Here is a 19,246-nt window from a genome sequence, read left to right on the forward strand (position 1 = left end):
CTAACACAGTATGACTGCAGATCAATCCCTGCTATCCGTTATCACCCAGATGAGGATGGGTTCCCTGTTGAGTCTGGTTCCTCTCGTGGTTTCTTCTTATTGCTGTCTCAGGGAGTTTTTCCCTCAGCACCATCGTAGTCGGCTTGTTCATCAGGAATATTTTGATCACTATAGTCACGTAGTTTCTCAAATTGTTAAGTGCCATACAAATAAAAATGAATGGGATTGAATGTTGATCCCACCTCTATTTCCACTCATATACTCAAAGCTCTAAATCTGAATCTTATAGTGCTGAGCAAGGAATCCTGGGACACTAAGCTGCTTTTAAAAGCAGAGTTACAGCTCTATAAACATCTAACCTCTCATCCTCTGTGAGTTATAATGATCTGAAGAGGTGTTGCGGGTGTGTTTACAGTGTAAATGACAGACAGGAGACCAATCTGAATACACACACCCACTCAGGACCAGAAGTCGGCTACTGTACGTAATACTATGTTAAAAGCTATGTTCTCACTCATCGTCTATACTGCTGTGCTTTAATGCAAAAGTGTGTTATAGCGTATAGCGTAAAACAAGTGTGAAGTTGAGGAATAAAAAGCTTGATTAAATTATCATCTTCATCATAAGAGACGTCGCAGCAAACATTTGGACGTCTGATGACCGTTGAAATGACGTCCTTTTGACACGTCCCGTCATGTAAATAGATCCAAAATGACAGTCGAACGGACATGTTTGACATTATCTGATTTACAACAGCTGTCATAAACGGTCATCAATCTTCAAAATTTTTGCTGGGAGGGTATATATAGAACAACACTTAGTTAAAAGTTAAAGTAACAGCTATACGTACATGCAACCCCAGGCAACTGTAGACGTGTACAAACGTCTCTGAATGCAATTTAAGGAAACGTTCGGTGTCACATATTTTTACCAATTAATTCCGTCCTACCGCGTGCTGTTTTTGCCTGGGGACACGACGTCGCCGTCGGAACAATGCTTGCTGGGATGCTTTGTCTCCGAAGAGAGTTTCCCTGGGTGCAGGGAGTCTGATCTATACACAGGAGGATGATAAATAGATCAATAGATAGATAGATACTTTATTGATCTCAGATGGACCAGAACAGAAGTTACTAGTACAATGCTAAGATAAAAAAAAAACTACAATTACAATATTTACACTGTGTATATATATATATATATATATATATATATATATATGTGTGTGTGTGTGTGTGTGTGTGCATGTGTATACAAATATATTTTTTCATATATATTTACTTACAGTACGTTACAGTACATACAGTATGTATGAGATATGTACATATAATATATTTATATTAAACATCATATAAATAAATCTACATATAAAACACAACAAAGAACTAATAAAAGTGAAGTTACTATACCAGTACAACAATGATATCTTTTTATATATGCTAAAGTGGCACCTAGTAGTAATTGTGCATCAACTTCATAAAGGGTTGTGATGAAGAGATCAGGAATTTCCCATCATCCTCTCTCTCTCCCTCTCTCTCAATGGGGGAGCCTCTCTCTCTCTCTCTCTCTCTCTCTCCAGCCGAGGCCACGCCCACCACGTCACATATTCATGCGAAGCGCACGAGCGCTCCGTCGCGTTTCCGAGAAGTGCGCGAGCGTGGAAATGGTAGCAAGATGGCGGCGCTGAAGGAGGAGCAGTGTTACGGGCTGTCCTGTGGCAGAGTCAGCAACGGCAGCAACGTCTCCGTGTTCCACGTTAAACTGACTGACAGTGCGTTGAGGGCGGTGGAGGACTACCAGGCCAGCAAGGTAGCGTCTCCGAGCGGCTGTTTCTCTCCCGCAGGTCCGCCTGTGTTTCCTGCTGCAGTAGCCTCCAGCTCTTTATACCTCTCTCTCTCTCTCTCTCTCTCTCTCTGTGTCTCTCTCTCTCTCTCTCTCTCTCAGGGCTAGCGTTAGCCTTTAGCCTGCCTGTGATTATCCGTCACCAGCTCCAGACTCGACAGGTTTATCTCTCCTGACTGGGGACTCGTTAACACTAACTAACTCACGCGCGCTGGCTGTAATAAAGTTATTTTCATCAACACGAGAATGAATAAATAAAGAGCAGGAGAGACACTCAACACTCAGGGCTGGAAATCTGAGCTAGTTAGTTAGTTAGCAAAAGCTAACCAGTTTAACCAGAGCTGGAGAAGTTTCTACACTGACCTCAGAGAGAGACACAAAAACAGCTGATTAGCTTAACAAACTTCCTTTATGGTTACATATGGCCTGATTATATCTGTGTGTGTGAGAGAGAGAGTGTGTGTGTTTACATGATTAGTGAAAATAATTTGTGTTTAATACAATACAATCAATACTGTTCTATCATTCATATATAAATGTGTGTGTGTGTGTGTGTGTGATCTAGCCACTGAAGAGTAATTAGTTTTATTTATTCTCTAAAGGAATCTGTGTTGTCTACATAAATAAAACAGAGGTTTAGTCTGTACATTGGGTCAGAACTCCTTCAGTCATATCTTTACATCTCATATGTTGGAGAACCTGAAACTAGTCTCAGAAAAGATTCCCTCCTGTCTGTCCGTCTGTCTGTCCAGATTTTGCCACAGAATTTAATGAAACTTTTGGCAGTACTTGGGTTTTTGTCTAAAGTCAATCCTGCGCCAAAATATTGAGTAGAACTTGAAGTTATGAGACGTTTTGTGCCGGATTATAAACCACAGGTTTTAACATCGTATTCTGCATGCGTCAAACTGTGGACGCGTCTTAAATCGACCGCTGGACAGAATTTAATTAAACTTTTGCAAGTACTTGGATATAACCGAAATGTTGAAGTGATGTTATGAGTGGGATTTAATAATCTACTGTAAAATAATCTACTAATGCGCTACTGTCTCAATGTAAACAAACACCTGCACCAATAGATATTAATTAGAAAAGATAAAGTGAATATTTTTACTGGGATTAGTTCATATTTTCACTTTGGCTGAAATAACAGCGCTGAAGTGGTATAAGTGAATTTTAACACGCTGGAGTGGTTTTAAGACAAAACTTCATCTTTATCCTTTGATCTACTTTTTCCATTTCTCATCTGTGATTCACTCTCCGATTACCGAACAGGGAGTGTATTTGTCTGACCACCAAAGAAGGACAACTTAGTGTAAACAAGGCGTAAGATACTCAACCTTACAGAATGGGATTTCTTTGTATTAATAAGTTAGACAGAGTTCTGCTGTACAGAGAGACACACAGACATGTACGTGGGCTTCAACCTCAAATAATTATCATATCACTGATTACATTAAAGATCAGCAGATTATTTTTAGATTTAAACTTTTAACTCTTTTTACAAAACTCTTTTTCTGTCAACAGCGGATTCTGACGATGGTATCTAATAATAATATAGACTGTGTGATAGTGAGTGTGAGAGTAAGTGACCTGTTTTTTTGTTTTTTTTTTGTGGTTAAAATCTGATCAGAGCTTCCTGATGAGCCGTAGATGTGTTCAGTGTCTCTGGTTATTTAACACAGGACCTAGTGACGTCATTCGTTTTCACAGGACGGTGAACGTGAAGCGTAGATTGACATGATGAGACAGTGACTAGAGCGTGTACGTGAGCGTATTTTTAGTCCACCAGAGGAGTGCATGGAGGTATTTACCTCCCGGGGTACACAAAGTTATAACCCCAGTCCGGTGTGGCAAGCCGTCACCACACTCAGCAGTGATCCGTCTGTCTGTCTGTTTGTCGCCACGCAGTAACAAACACAATTATAATCTGGATTATTGTTTGATAAACAATCTTTTATATTAGACTTATTCCGCTTATTATATAAGATATAAGATTTTCCATATCATAACATACAGTTTGTTGAGTGTAAAAGTCCAGAACAGAGTGATAAAGTGAGTGAGTGTGTGAGATGTACGGTCTGGTCCATAAATCCTCCAATAGTAACTTTTCTCGTCCTGTACCTTACCACAGTGGATTAGAAATGTAAAAAGAGAAAAAAGAAAGTGTAGACTTCCAGCAGCTTTAATCCAAGAACCTAAACTAAAACTATTACACTATCCGATTATGCGTTGGAGACGTCTTTGTTTTTGGAAAGTGCGTCCATTTTCATATACTTCAAAGTATAATTGGATAATTATTTAATGCCCAGGTGTGGCTTGTTTACTTCTTATTTAATGACTGATTAAGAAGATAGAAAAGTTTGGCATTGATTCCAAGTGTTTAGTCTACATGGGAACTCTTAATCAAAGTCCAGAGAGATACAGATGCAGGTGAAGGAGGTCGTCGTTACGCTGAACAAACAAAAAAATCTGACGGAGGAGAAACATTAGGAGTGACCAAATTAACAGTTGCATTTCTGTTTTACAATTCAGTTGGTGCATTTCTTTAAAGAAGAAGGAATAAAGAAGTGAGCTCAGGAACACCAACAGGCTTGAAGGAACAGGGGGATGTTCCAGAGGGTTCAGAGCGTTCTTTCTCTGGTAGAGGAATGCTGAGGGTACCACTGGGGGGGGCTTGAAATGAGTCGGCCGCGCCGGTTTCAGTGAATCAGTCCAGGAGCACGATGATAGAACAGCTCTGAGACAAAATGTTCCAAAAAGGTCAGCTGCGTCACCAGGATTTCTTTGATTATGTTGTGGCTCAGACTCGCAAGAGTGTAATGCAGAACCAAACCACTAAACCTGTGTGGGGTTTTTATTTTATTTTTATGATTGTTATTTTATTATTAAATATGCATTGTATATTTGTATCGGAGATGTAGAAGACTCACATTGTCGGACTTAAGAACAATTTCGACTTACGAATGTGCTCCTGGTACAGAACTTGTTTGTAAATCAAGGACTTGCTGAACTGCACCCCACTCGCCTACTTGCCCTCCTGCACCGCAGTGCCGTCAGCTCTTGCTGAGGCAAAGTGTCTCCGTTCATCCCCTTTAAATCTCTGAGCTGGGACTCTGTCTGCCCCCTGCTGTGGTATCAGGACTTGCAAGTTTTTTGTGGTCACTGAGCTCACTCATGTCCCGCTGGTTTACTGTAACTACTACATCTGTGCCGTTTAAACAGTTCACACTTAAAATGTTTTATGTAAACGTAAAAACCTTAACTGGTCTAAAAATTGTTTTAGAATTTTGTTAAAAATATACTTCTGATTTCCAGACGGAACTGTGGAATTATCACTTCTGCTTCTTTAGCTTTTCTGTGTGTTGGGGGGGTTGGTGCCACCTACTGGACTGGAGAATGGAGCAGAACCGTGGTATGGGGAGGTGGAGTTTATTGCTTTGTACGGAGCGTGACCGTCAGCACCACGAGTTACAGCGTTCACTGTTTTATAAAACACTGTTAATAATCCTGAGAAAACCTGATGGAAGATTTTGCTCTGGACTGGATCTGCTTGAATTCTGGACTGCGTCGGGATTATTTTTCCAGCTTGACTCGGGCCAAAAGAAACGAGGCAGCGGGCCGTGTGTGTGCGACGTGTGCCATGGCGCGTCCTGATGATTAGCCTAACTTTTTGGACTATTAAGTACGCAGGCTTTAAGGATTATCTCAGACTCTTAAACCTCATACTCTGTGTGTTATTAGCTTTTGTGTTGTTCTCCTGCCGAGTGTGGAAGACACTTTGGTTTGATATGTGGCAAAAATAAAAGTTTTGATTCAGCAGCACAGCACAATATTTTTAGAAATCTTATAAAGTTTCACCAGAAAAAAACTCCTCCTCTGACCCGCTCACCGTTTACGGCTTTTACATCAAAGGAAAATCTTCATGATTTGAATATTTGTTTCCACTGAACTGTTTAGAGACGTCAGAGCGTGTGTAAAACACAATCATCCTATCGATTGACTGTGCTCTCATCTGCAGCTCTGAAGTGGGCGTGGCCAGGCGCACATAACCTGCGTCACGTCCACGTTATGTCACGACCGCAGAAAACGTCGGTTAGATTTAACAAACGTTAGTAACACGAGTGAGCGTGTTACTCTCAGTTACTCTGTGGCATCGCAGTGCAGACGTCCCTGTGTGTGTCTGGGTCTCGCTAACATGTTAAGTGAGTTTATACACTTGGAGACGAACTCTTAACCTCTCGAACAGACTGTTGTCGTCTGAAATTTAACACCGTCTCCAGGACCTTCGGGAGTGATTATTAAACTATAAAAAAAAAAAAAAGTCTAAAGATTAAGCTGTTCTTAGCTGCTTTAGGACATGTCAATGTCATCATGTCAATATTATTATTATTATTATAAAATATACATTTCAAATTAAACCTAGTGTGTTAAAGAGGATTTGGTGCTAAATTTTTTGAGCCTGTGATTTTTCTCTGCTTGGCTGCTGATTCGTACTCGTCTGATGTTCTGATGTTAGATGTCCGTGTCCCATGCGCTCTGAATGTTGTTCTTCCTGCTTGGTTTTCCGTGTGTGAGAGGCGCTCTGTCCCGAGGTTGGACCTGCTCCAGTGTGGTGTGGAACGTTCTGGGCTCCAGGCCCACATAACACTGACATGTCAGCACACCCGTTCAGATGCCCAGGGCTCAGTCTTACACGCTGTCTCCGGTGAGACAGGCAGAGTCACGCCCTCGTTCTCCGTCTCTCATGTCTCCGGTGTAGATCTGATCAGATCCTTTAACAAACACCCAGACGCCTCACGCGTGCCTCTGTCTCACCGTACAGTCGCTGCATGTGGGGACAACGTGTGTGTCGTGTGTTTATAAAACTGGAGTTGGCTGAAAGTTTATGCGTACCTGGTCGTCACTTGGCTCGTGTATTGGCTGACCGTCCCGTCCCCGATCGGTTTCTCCCTCCTGTTATGGTTCAGTCCACTCTTGTGGAAAGGCGTCCCACTGGGGTTTCCCCTTCAGTGGAGTTTTTAGTGTTAAAGACTGATTTGTCTGAAGTCTACAGATTTTTTAACTTTACGGATTTGAATGTATTACTGATGTAGTGTGTTTAATATAATGCAGACAGCGGGACGATAATTGGGGCAGGGTTGGGAAAACGCTCAGCTCTGTGCGGGACATCCAAACTTTATACACACACGCACACACGCTCTGTGTTGATGGAGCTGTTTTTTTTCTCTGTAGTCATACTGGATCAGGTTTGGACCTGTTGGTCCTGGTGAAGGGAAGTTGTACTGCTACAGCATAGAAAGTTGTTTTATACAGTTGTGAAGTACACGTGTGTGAGGTGTGTATGTAGTACAGACTGTGTACTGAGTGTGTATGTAGTAGAGACGGAGGGGGTCGGAGGGGGGTTCAGTTACACCCCTCTTTCACCTACACGGAGTCAGCACGGTCTCACTCGGTGGATGTAAGTACACTTAATCACGATTTCCTGCCGTGTAGTGATTAAAAATAAAAAAATTAAAATGTTTAATTATTTTCGGGCCCGCGCTGAATGTCACATGGTCACTCACGGCGGCTCACACCCACGTCTCACTGCAAGTCTGATATAATATAATAGTCAGATATAAATGATTCTGTACCGAGCGCTGAAGCTTCCGAGCGGCGCAACAGAAACACATTGTAATGGCGTTACATTATCAATAATTCCGTGTGTTAAAAGTCCTGTGTGGTAGGAGTGAATTATTTGTCAAGTTTGTTGAAAAATAATAATGATGGTTGATGACCGATACACGCTGCTCGTTAAGAGTATAGTTTTTTTTTTGTTTATTTTAATGTTGAACTTGTGTATTTGAAGTGAGTTTGTAGAGTTTAAACGCTGCACTTGGGTTTTAAAAATGAGAACTAAGCTCGTACAAAGATATTAATCTTCTTTACAGGCTCTGATTCAGCTCACAAGACTCACTTTCTTACGTGTTTATCTCAGTCTGAAATGAAGGGACGGTCAGTGCTGAGACAGATAAGAGCACGACTTATCATAATTAGCCCGGCTCTCTCCTCAACTCAAACATGTAACGCTGAAAGAGCAGACATCATCATCATCATCATCATCAGGTGCGGCTGAATCTGAGAGGGAGAGAAAAAAAGTATTTGTGCTGGACGACCTGACGTCTCGCATCTTTGACGTTTTCATGGTCGTTATCTTGAAACAAATCAAATCAACATCAGAGATTTATTAGAAATGTTGACGAAAAAAAGATCAAAATGTTTTACTTAGAGGAGAAAAATTCAGAAAGTTAAATACGAGTCGTGAGTTTTTAAACAGTCCGAAGATTGTGTGTGTTTGCTGCTGCAGCGTCTCTTGGCATCCCCAGTGTCCCACGCGTTGTGTTTTCGCCGTGTCCCCACTGAGACTAGGCTGAGGTCTACAGGGAGAGACAGCACAGGCTTAGTAACAAGCTGGATGTCGGTGTATAAGACGTTGAGTGGGTAAAGCTGCGAGAAGACTAAAGAATGCTGTTATTAATAGCATTATCATTATCATTATCATTATTATTATTATTATTATTATTATTTACCACGCTAAAGATTCCAACGCATATAAACACATACACGTGAGTACATCTTGTTTTGTGTTTGTGTAAACATGGGCTAAAAATAGCTTCACCTGCTTCACATTACTGTACGTTTCTAAATTAGTGCATTTGCTCTAACGATCACCTCATTAATTAGAGATTAATTTAAGCTTCACTTCATCTTATCTAAAGTTTACATACACCACCATATGACCATCTTTAAGATTTTAACAGCTTTTGTAAGCTTCAGAGTCAGGTTGAGCTCACACCTGTGTCTGTAAAAAGGTTTCCTTTAGAGACCTCGATACTACGGGGACAATCCAAGCAGCTCAGAGACAAAACCGTAAACGTCCACAGGTTCGCTTTCTAATTAAGAGCCATCGGCAGACAACTGAAGGTACACCGAGCGTCCGTACAAACAACGGCACGCAAATATATAAACGTCTGGGGACGACATGGACACAAATTAAATCCCAAGGACGAACAAACTGAACCCAGAGACACACAAGTCACGCTATAAATGTTATTATATGAGACTTATTAAAATCATGCTTCCACCTTATGGTTTGTAATTCACACACACCTGAAGAATGTAGTGCAAATCCTCTTGAGCGAGTGCTTTCGAGCATCGCGCACCTCTCCGGTATCCGAGAGGGACGGGGGCGTGAGAAAAGCCGATACCAGAGAGGGGGCGTTGCGTCTGTGAAGAGGCACAGGTGAACTGAGTGTTGAGGTGCTATCCATGTACATTTTACCAATCAAGAGGAAATTCACCACAGTGTTCATCGTCATGTAAAACCCTTCTGTCCATCAAACGTAGTTTATTTAATTGTAATTATTTAACTCTTATGAGGAACTTTTTATCCTGTTAACAGTTTTTTATAAGTAAATCAAAATTTAGTTTTAAAGTTCTTAGAAAGAAGTTTTATCAGATAACAAAAACCGAGTATCTCTCCTTAAATATAGCTGTAGAAGTGGGTTAAAGAAAGAAAGAAATTCGATGATTTTGTCTGCAGCGTCCTCCCTTTCTGTCTGTGTGAAGCATAAGAGTGGCAGCATCAGAATGTTTTACTGGTGGGGAGAAAACGGGATTTGAGAGCGACATCATGAGTGAGAAGATCATCGAGACGCGATCCTTGACAGTGAAGGAAACCGAAACAGGGGGGAAAAAAAACTCCATGTCGTACTTTCTAGGTCTGGGAGAGAGACAGACAGAGAGAGAGAGATAAACAGACTTATCAGAGATCAGAGGACAGTTCTCAAAGTATAATGTACTTCTGATGTTTGTTTTGTGCCTTTTTTTGCGGGGGGGGGGGGGGGGGGGGGGGTTAGTTTACCATTTGTGTCATGCTCCTAATGCGTGATCTGTAACCTCTTCTGTCTTCCGCAGGGTCTGTCTGCTCAACCACTAATCCGCTTCACTGGAAATCAGGGGGTAAGTGTTGACTTTTTCTTATTATTATTATTATTCTCTTTATAGTTAGTACATTTTGAAACGTGGCCTAAAAACCTTTCTGTGCTCACGACGTCACTTATTCACTCACAGCCTCGATTTAAGAATCAGGAATTCCCCTTGTCGAAAGGTTCAGCAGAAATGAAATGGAAGGAAGTTGTTGCAGCATGTTGTTTGTGATCTGCTCTCTCTCTCTGTCTCTGTATAAAGGAAGAAGTATTATGGGTAATAAATGACTGGTGCCTGGTCCAGATCCGTGTCTCATTTTAAACAAGGCAGAGTGAAGAGGATCGCGTTTAGTTATTCAGCCTCGACTCTTAATGCTCGTTAAAGTGAACTATTTCTTTACGAATGTTGCAGTACGGTGTCCCCTCTCTCTCTCTCTCTCTCTCTCTCTCTCTCGGTCCTGCACGTGTGTCACGGTGTCCGTCAGTCGTTCCCACACACTTCAGGAAATCGTAACGTTGTGATGTCATCGTCTGTGGGGGGAGAAAGAGAGAGAGAGACATGTGTTGTGTTGGTTTATGGCTTTGTGAAGTTAAAACATTTCCACAGTTCATGCTGACAGCAGTTATGAGGCTTCCTGTGTCTGTTTCGTCACCACACTTGCGTCACCGTTTTTTTTTTTTTTTTTTGCCCTGAGTCATCTCCTTGGCTCGTACCGGATCTGCTCCCAGTTCCTGCAGCTCGCTTCACCGCACATTTTATTTATTTTTTGCTTAATCAGCATTTTTTTGTGTGTTAGTTGAATTACAGAGATGCATATATACATACTCTAATAAAGCCTATAGAGTGTCTCTGAACATACTTATCACAGTGTGGAGCTGTTCTGGACTTCTCATTAGCCTCTTATCGCTCTCACAGCGCTAGTAAATCTATCTTAAAAACCTTTAAAAAAAAATATTTATATATATATATATATGCAGTATTTGTGTCTCTATATAATCCCCTGATAAACTAATGCACTTATCACCTTTTTCACTAGAGCTTGGACACCTTTAAGGTAGAAAGTTTCCTTAGTACGCCGGAGCCATGGTCAGACTGCCCGTTAGCTTCACGGCCTCTCAGGAACTCCTTTAATGCCCCAAACATGTTTAAATGGCTTGGCTTGAGGTCAGGACGGAGTCTCGTACTTCCTCAGTTTGGTGACGAGTCATCATTTATTTTCAAAGATCAGGCGTTTTAAACCGTCTTTAAAACCATTTCACCGTTTAAACCTTTTTACTGCGGCTAAGAGTCTCATCACCGTACTTTGATTAAAGTCCTCTCTAACTTTTAACCTTCTAACCTTTTAGTATTAACGTGATTTATCTGTGGTGTTGATGTAGGTTATACACACGTCTCTGATCAGAAACCCAGGACAGCGTCCTCTCTGTCTCGCCGTCTCTCTCTGTTTACGAGAAAAGAAAACCTAAATCTTTCCGACAGGGTGGAGCGCGTAGTAAAATAAAATCGACACCCAAATTAGCTGCCAGTGAGTTTAATGGTCGAAGTGATGTGAGTGTTACGCACCGACTCCCAAGGCGGTGACGTCATCATCACTTCCTGGAGTGGAGGGAACAATAGAGTGAGCGCAACACCTTTACCACCAAAATAAAAACGCGAGAGTGCGTGTGCGAGAGTGCGTGTGCGAGAGTGCGTGTGCGAGAGTGCGTGTGCGAGAGTGCGTGTGCGAGAGTGCGTGTGCGAGAGTGCGTGTGCGAGAGTGCGTGTGCGAGAGTGCGTGTGCGAGAGTGCGTGTGCGAGAGTGCGTGTGCGAGAGTGCGTGTGCGAGAGTGCGTGTGCGAGAGTGCGTGTGCGAGAGTGCGTGTGCGAGAGTGCGTGTGCGAGAGTGCGTGTGCGAGAGTGCGTGTGCGAGAGTGCGTGTGCGAGAGTGCGTGTGCGAGAGTGCGTGTGCGAGAGTGCGTGTGCGAGAGTGCGTGTGCGAGAGTGCGTGTGCGAGAGTGCGTGTGCGAGAGTGCGTGTGCGAGAGTGCGTGTGCGAGAGTGCGTGTGCGAGAGTGCGTGTGCGAGAGTGCGTGTGCGAGAGTGCGTGTGCGAGAGTGCGTGTGCGAGAGATCACGGCCTGCTCTATGAAGAGAATGAGAGTCAGGTGAGCTGGAAAGGACAAACACACACCAGAGGAATGGATTGTGTGTGTGTTGCTGTGAGCTGACTTTTTAAACCTTTTATTTAAGTGAATCACACACATGCTCACACACGCTGTAGATGGTTTCTGAGCTCTGTGTGTGTGTGTGTGCACGGCCTCACACCCTGTGTCTCTCTCTCTCTCTCTCTCTCTCTCTCTCTCTTTTCACTCTACACACCTGTTTATTATTTCTCTGCTCACTGCAGCACATGGCTCTAATTAGCCACATTCTACTCAGGTGTGTGTGTGTGTGTGTGTGTGTGTGTGTGTGTCACACACTTCACCTGACTCTCACTGCTTTCTCAGAGAATTTAAACTTTTTAACTTGTTTGTATTTTTGTTGTTGCTTTGTTTGTCCTCAGTTTTAGATTTTGACAGATGAATATTTTTCTGCGTCTTTGATCTTTAACGACTTGATTTTAAACAGAAGCCTTTTGAGTAATCCAGTGTTTGACAGCTGTGCTTCGATTAGGGCCGCCCCTTAATCACTCCATGTGTACAGATCAGGTGTCTCTCCGCTGGTCCATAAGTGACATTGTGATGATGACAAAACACAGGAGTCGACGCCCACATCGACACGCTGTTACCAGTACAGGAATAATATCGCAGAGTCTCTTTAAAAGACGTCAAATTTGCAATATGCAAATCTTCTTCTAAAGCAAAAACCACGTGAGGGAACGTCTGCCAAAAGGTTCAACACAACAAACCTTGATAAATTGCAGCGTGAACAACCTGAGTAGAGTCGAAGTTCATCAGTTAACTGGGGGACAAAATAAATGATGAGCAAATCGCAGGGTAAATATGTAAACAAAACAAAAAGGATCAGTGAGTGTGTCCATTATTATTATTATTTTTTTTTTATTGACATAAAACTAATCACTTTGTAAATTTTGTAACAAAATCCATAGCAGCAGTCCATGCATTAACTGTTCAAGGTGTAGCTTTATGAAATATGGCTGTAAAAAAATAAAAAATAAAATAAAATAAACACAGACATGCCAGACAGACGGCGAATGGGTATGAGCTTTAAAACAACTTTTTTTTTTTTTTAGAAATAGTCTTCTTGGTATCATTCAGTGCTGCTGTTTATATTCTGTTTTGTTAGTAGACGATTCTACCGTCACTCTTAATTTATAACAAAAGTATAAAGGCAGCAGCTGACAAGTCGCTGAAATGCTGAAGAAACTCGAGCCTTACTCTACAGATAGGTTTACATCACCGCTCTGTGTGATTAGAGTAATACAGTGTCTCTGCTAACTAATGAGTAGCCTTGATCAGCTCACCAAATACACACTGACTGGTGTGTTTATTCAAAACATTCGGAGCAGAGCTTTGATTTGAGTGACTATAGATGGACGGTTGAGTTTTAGATTAAACATTTCACTTGATTCTAGTAACAATTTTTAAATGATTTGCTCTTTATTCGAACACAAATTTATTGGTTTCAGTTTCTTTATAATCTACATGAAATAATTAAGGAAAACATGACGAATCGCCTCCAAATTAAAAGGTTTTACAGGACACGGTGGTTTAATGGCTAGCACTGTGTCCTCGCACCTCCAGGGTCCGGGTTCGATTCCCCCCCAGGTCTGTGTGTATGGAGTTTGTATGTTCTCCCAGTGATTGGTGGGTTTCCTTTGGGGACTCCGGGTTTCTCCTACAGTCCAAAGACATGCAGTTTAGGCTAATCGGCGTGTGGAAGACAAAATGGAGTCTCTGGATTTCCCTTGCAGTTCAAAGGCGCAGAGATGACACTGTTGCATATAACCTGTGGTATTAATTTCCTTGGCTGCGGTTACAAGTGGATTGGTAAGATTTACATTGTTTATTCATGTCAAAGGCGTATAAGACATACTTTGTCTGACTTAAGAACAAATCCGACTTATGAACACACTCCTGGAACATAAGTCGGGGACTACCTGTAGCTTTTTTTATGTTTGTTTGTTTTTTTGCTATAAATAGTAAATAAATACATAAACAATACCACACAATAAAAAGAATACTTTAAATGCTAGCTTCCAAAACTTTCTCCCGAAACCACACACACACACACACACACACACACACACACACACACACGCCAGTGATCAGCACTCAGACACAAATATTTCATAACATAAACAGCCTCTGAGTCTTTAGAACGAACTTGGGACAGATTTCTGAAATGAGTTTGGATACAGTTCTCACCTGTAAAGAGCCCTTCCTGTTGTTGTTGCTGTTGTTGTGGTAGAGGTGTGGTGGTGCTGTGAATGAGCTGGTGTTGTAAACATGAGGTTCTGTGGTTAGTTGAGGTACAAAAACATTACAGAAGCACAGTGCTGTTTTTTTTTTTTTTTTTTTTTTTTTGTCCAGCGTTAAACAGCTCATAAACACGTTTCTCCACAACACTCACTAGATGGTTTCTGAGCTCTCTGTGTGTGTGTGTGTGTGTGTGTTACAGCTCCATGGTGAAATGTTTATGTAGATTGTAGATGTCTTTGTTTGTATTGTAAGTGTTTGTTGGTTTTTGTTTGTTTTAAGCTCTAAATCGATTCAGTACTCTACCACCTCGGACAGTTCCAGTAGAGAGTGGCGTGTGGACGGTGTGAGCGCCTCTGCTCCTGCTGTGTTCCCCTTCTGCTCTCACCTTCCTGGCCTTTGGGGTGGATGATGAGCTCCAGCTGTTGTTCCCCTCCACAGTAATGAGGAGCGTTCTCTTAGTGTCCAGGCTCTGAGGTCTGCAGCGTCTGTCTCTCTCTCTGTCTCTCTTTCCGTTATTGTGTTCAACTGTCAGACGTGCCCTGGTGTTAGTGTGAGTTGGAAGGCTTTGTACTAACACAAGACGCCACGTGTAAGGAGATAAACTAACAACCCAGTCTTTTCCTTATTCTCAATATAAATAAAAGATGATTTAATTGACAGCTGATTGAACTTTCCAGTATTTAACTTTATTAACCTTGGAAACTCCGGTCCGTTCGTCCCATTTCACACTGTAGCATGTTTTTATTTTCCTGCTTGTTTCCTCCTGATGGAAAAACCCCAGCTCGATGGAAAGGCATGAAATTAAATCCCAGTGTAGAGGAGAAAAGAGCTCCAAGGTGCAGGCGAGGGCAGATGTGTACAGCATAAGGCAAGAAGAAGAACGCTGAACCGCATCCATATGGAGACTGTGTTTAGATTATATACACACTTGTGTGTAAGAAGCTTTTCAAGGTTATGTCTCCCCGTCCTTTGGTCTGACCCTCTAACTTGAGATGCTTTTTCTGCTCCAAGTGTAACTGCAGGGTTTCTCGGCTGACTGGAAAAATCTTCAGGAGTCTTCAATTTTACAGTCTTCATGTGTAAGTCTGTGAATCTGGGTTTGGGCGGATTCTCCTCGTGAGAAGTGTCTGTGAACTACCATCTTCTTGACTCTTTAACAGAGTTTAAGGAGGACGATAGAGTACCTCTAGTGTGGCCATTGGGGTCTTGATCACTTTCCTGACCTGAAGGTCATTCTACCACCAGGTATTGAATTTGATCAGCTGTGGAAAAGTACCGTATTTGGACATCGTTTAAAAACTGCATTTTTGTATTTACTCAGGTTATATTTGTGCAATACAGTGGAACCTTGGATTACAAGCATAATTAGTTCTGGAAGCAGCACATATTTCAAAACACTCATAAATCAAATCGAATTCTCCCATAAAAAATAATGGAAACTCAAACTATTCGGTCCACAGCCGAAAAAATAAATACATAAACTTTTTTAAACGAAATATAAAGTAAAACTAATTAATATGCACTTTACTTTAAAAAAAAAAAAAGTAAAAATAAATCCAGGCAGATAAGTGTTTCCGTTTGTATGCGCAGTTGAGTGAAGTCTGTCTGTCTGTGTGTCTGTCTGTCTGTTTGTGTGGAAATGTTCTTACTTTCACTATTAAACCCAGCTTTGGTTTTTACTCGTCATTGTTTGCAGTGTGACTTCACCAGTGATGATTTTTGAAGTTGAGGTTTGTTTTAGCATCGTCCCAAACCGCTTTTAACACAAATCTTATCTTTTAAAATATTAGTAGTTTTATTGCTTGAGGCAAAAATTGCGAGGCTTCTAAAACAGCAGTTGGTTGGTTTGTTTATTTGTTTTTGTGTTGACCAGGTGGTGTATATCATATGAGTTACACACAAACTTAAGGACTCTGCATTCTTTCTGACTCCACTGTATACTTTTATAGTTATATAACACTTTGTGTTAGAGACACACACACACACACACACACACACAGTGTTTATAGTCGTCCACCTGCAGGCCACATGTGAAAGGAAACTTGGGTTAAAGGAGACTGATCTGAGAACACACAGCACTGTGGATTGTGTAAAACTGTGTGTGTGTGGGTGGAGTGGGCAGTTAGTCCATGTTCACTTTTCCACCCTGACACGACCACCGGCGGTGAGACGACTCTGCCCCGACAGCAAGAAGAATAAACTGTGACGCTCGACAGCCCTGAAACACACTCTTATAGATCTTAAAGGGATGAGAGTTCAACATCCAACACTGAGTCAGGCAGCTTTGTCACACACACACACACACACACACACACACACACACACACACACACACACACACACACACACACACACCAGGTCTCTCAGCTGTTGATTTGTCCTGGTGTTGTTTTGAAGCAGTAGGTGTCGTAGCCTGGATATTATCTGACTCCAGTCTAATCAGGTTGTTGATTCACTCTCAGGCCAAACCTGTTCACACTCAACTACCAATCAACTCGTCTCACTGGGTCTGTGTTTTATTTTTTTGGAAGAAACTGTGAATGAAAAAATATAAAATTTTAAAATTTTACAATACAACAGGTGAACGTGTTCCTCCAGCGGGACGATCAGGGTTTATTTATTTACTGTTTATAATTTACTATTATAATAATATATAAATATAATTATATCATCAATTTTAAACTTGTGCTTCTCTTTTTATTATTCTTATTGTTTTTTTAGAGTAAAGCTTTATTTCTGATTATACACAGTGTTGTTTTTAACCTGTGAATAAGGTGTGTTGTGTTGAAGTGTTCGCCGGTTGTTTCCCCACTGGGTTTTCTTCAGAAAAAAAAAGACTTTGCATATTGCAAATTTGACTTTTTTTTGTTTTTAAAGAGACTCTGTGATACTCCCAGACTGGTGACAGAGTGTTGATGTGAATGTCAACTCGTGTGTGTCGTTACAGTAATGTGGGTTTAAGTGATCAGACAGTTGTGAGACACCGATGTGTTGAAATGAAGTGATTATTAGATTATTGTTGTGATCAGAGCTCCCTGATGTGTACGAGCTGAAGATGCTCACAGTGTTTCAACAACCAGTGACCTGGGGCGAACTGATGTAGAAGTAAACATTTTAATGAATTCTGAAAACATTTACATTAAATGAATTCTGAAATCTTTTACATTTAAAAAAAATTTTCATTTAAAAAATTTTCAGAATTTCATTAAAATGTAAAAGTTTTTAAATGTAAAAGATTTTAGAGTTCATTTAAATGTAAATGTTTTCAGAATTCATTTAAAAGGTTTTCAGAATTTGTTAAAATGAAATTTTTGAAAACTTTTACATTTAAATAATTTCTTAAAACTTTTACATTTAAAAACTTTTACACTTAAATGAAAGTCTGAAAACTTTTACATTTTAACGAAATTCTGAAAACGTTTATATTTTAACGAATTCTAAAAACTTTAACGTTTAAAAACTTACATTTTAACGAATTCTGGAAACTTTTACATTTAAATGGATTCTGAAAACGTTTACATTTAAAAACTTTTACATTTAAAAACTTTTACATTTGAATAAATTCTAAAATTTTATATTTTAAATTTATTCTGAAATCTTTTACATTTTAATTAATAAAAAAAACTTTTACTTTTATAAACATTTACTTTTGAATAAATTCTTAAAAACGTTTACATTTAAAAACTTTTACATTTAAATGAGATCTGAAAACTTAAATTTGAAAGGAATTCTCGAAGCTTTAATTTTACGTACTGTATATTTAATTTTTTTTTTTTTTGCCCTTTTTCCAAAAACACTATAAATCTGTGTAAATGTATAAATCTGATCTGCTACAGTTGTTTAAGAACAGTTTAAATCTTTAGGTGTTTTCCATCTCTGTGTGCACACCTGCCCGTAGTGTTTGTGCCCCGACGTGTCGTGTCTGCTCCAAACTCAGGACAGAAGAGTGAATCTGTACCCTAAAATCTTTACATCTAAACCTGATCTTTACCTCCAGCTCTCAGCAGATCATGAAGGATGATATATATATATATATATATATAAGATCTAAAGAGATCTAATCCCCTCTTTTCTAAAGTTGTCATAATTGTATAAGTATGTTCCCTTTAAATGTGTGTGCCCACTGTCTTTCTGGTGATGGCGCAGGGTGCTTGGGTGTACTCCAGAAATGGTTCAATTCTCCTTTACAGTACAAGTGTAAAACTTTCTGTAGCTGTCTTTTAATATTGAGTTTATAGAAAACCTTTACCCACACACACACGCACACATTAACTCTGATTAAACACTGTGTGTTTTCAGGAGGTGAGTGATGTGAATTGTGAGGATTTGTTTGGTTTTAGCTGAAGAGATTACATTAAACATTAACACTAAGCGCGCACGTGTGTGTGTGCTCTGAGGTTTTTTGTTGCCCATGTGTGTGTGAGCTGCTCGTACAGAACACACAAGTTTAAAAAGTTATTTTACACCCCAGTGAAACACTCAGCAACATGGGTATTAGTGAGCAAAATATTGTTCTTCTAGCAGACTCCGGGGTATAATCATGTCCCAAAGCACCCCCCCCCCACACACACACACACACATACACACATATATACACACGTACACAGTCTATTTATGGCTTGTGCTGTTTGTGGCTCCCGGGGCTGAACGGTGCAGCAGTTCTGCTCGCGTAGTCGATCCTGCATGAGGATACGTATCGATTTACACACACACACACACACACACACACACACACGCAGTCATTTGAATTGCTTTTTTTGTGTCGGTGCGGGATGCGAATGTCAGCATGTCATAGCCCCTCTGTCTCACTGCCCACGTCACTGTGTTCCTAATGAGTCAAAGTGTTGTTGAGGTGAACATGGTTAAAGCGTGATGATTAAACACACAGATGTTGTGACTGCAGTAAAGTTGATTAAAGTGTGTGTGTGTGTGTTCTATATCCTAACTCGGTAGCTCAGCTCCTGTCTCTCATCTGCCTCTGAGCTTAAACACAGAGTTCATCTATAAAAATATAAAA

General features: G+C 40.7%; 1 protein-coding gene across 1 annotated transcript in view; it reads left to right on the top strand.

The window, feature by feature from the left end:
* The first annotated feature begins 1,636 nt into the window (after positions 1–1,636).
* ell (elongation factor RNA polymerase II) overlaps positions 1,637–19,246 on the top strand; it is a 32,734-nt gene continuing 15,124 nt past the window's right edge. The window contains exons 1-2 of the mRNA XM_053513455.1: positions 1,637–1,806; positions 9,799–9,843. Of these exons, the coding sequence (XP_053369430.1) occupies positions 1,672–1,806; positions 9,799–9,843 (180 nt within the window). The 5' untranslated portion in view covers positions 1,637–1,671. The remainder of the gene's footprint in view (positions 1,807–9,798; positions 9,844–19,246) is intronic.

Source organism: Clarias gariepinus, chromosome 15 (genome assembly GCF_024256425.1).
Source record: "Clarias gariepinus isolate MV-2021 ecotype Netherlands chromosome 15, CGAR_prim_01v2, whole genome shotgun sequence".
Lineage (NCBI taxonomy): Eukaryota > Metazoa > Chordata > Actinopteri > Siluriformes > Clariidae > Clarias > Clarias gariepinus.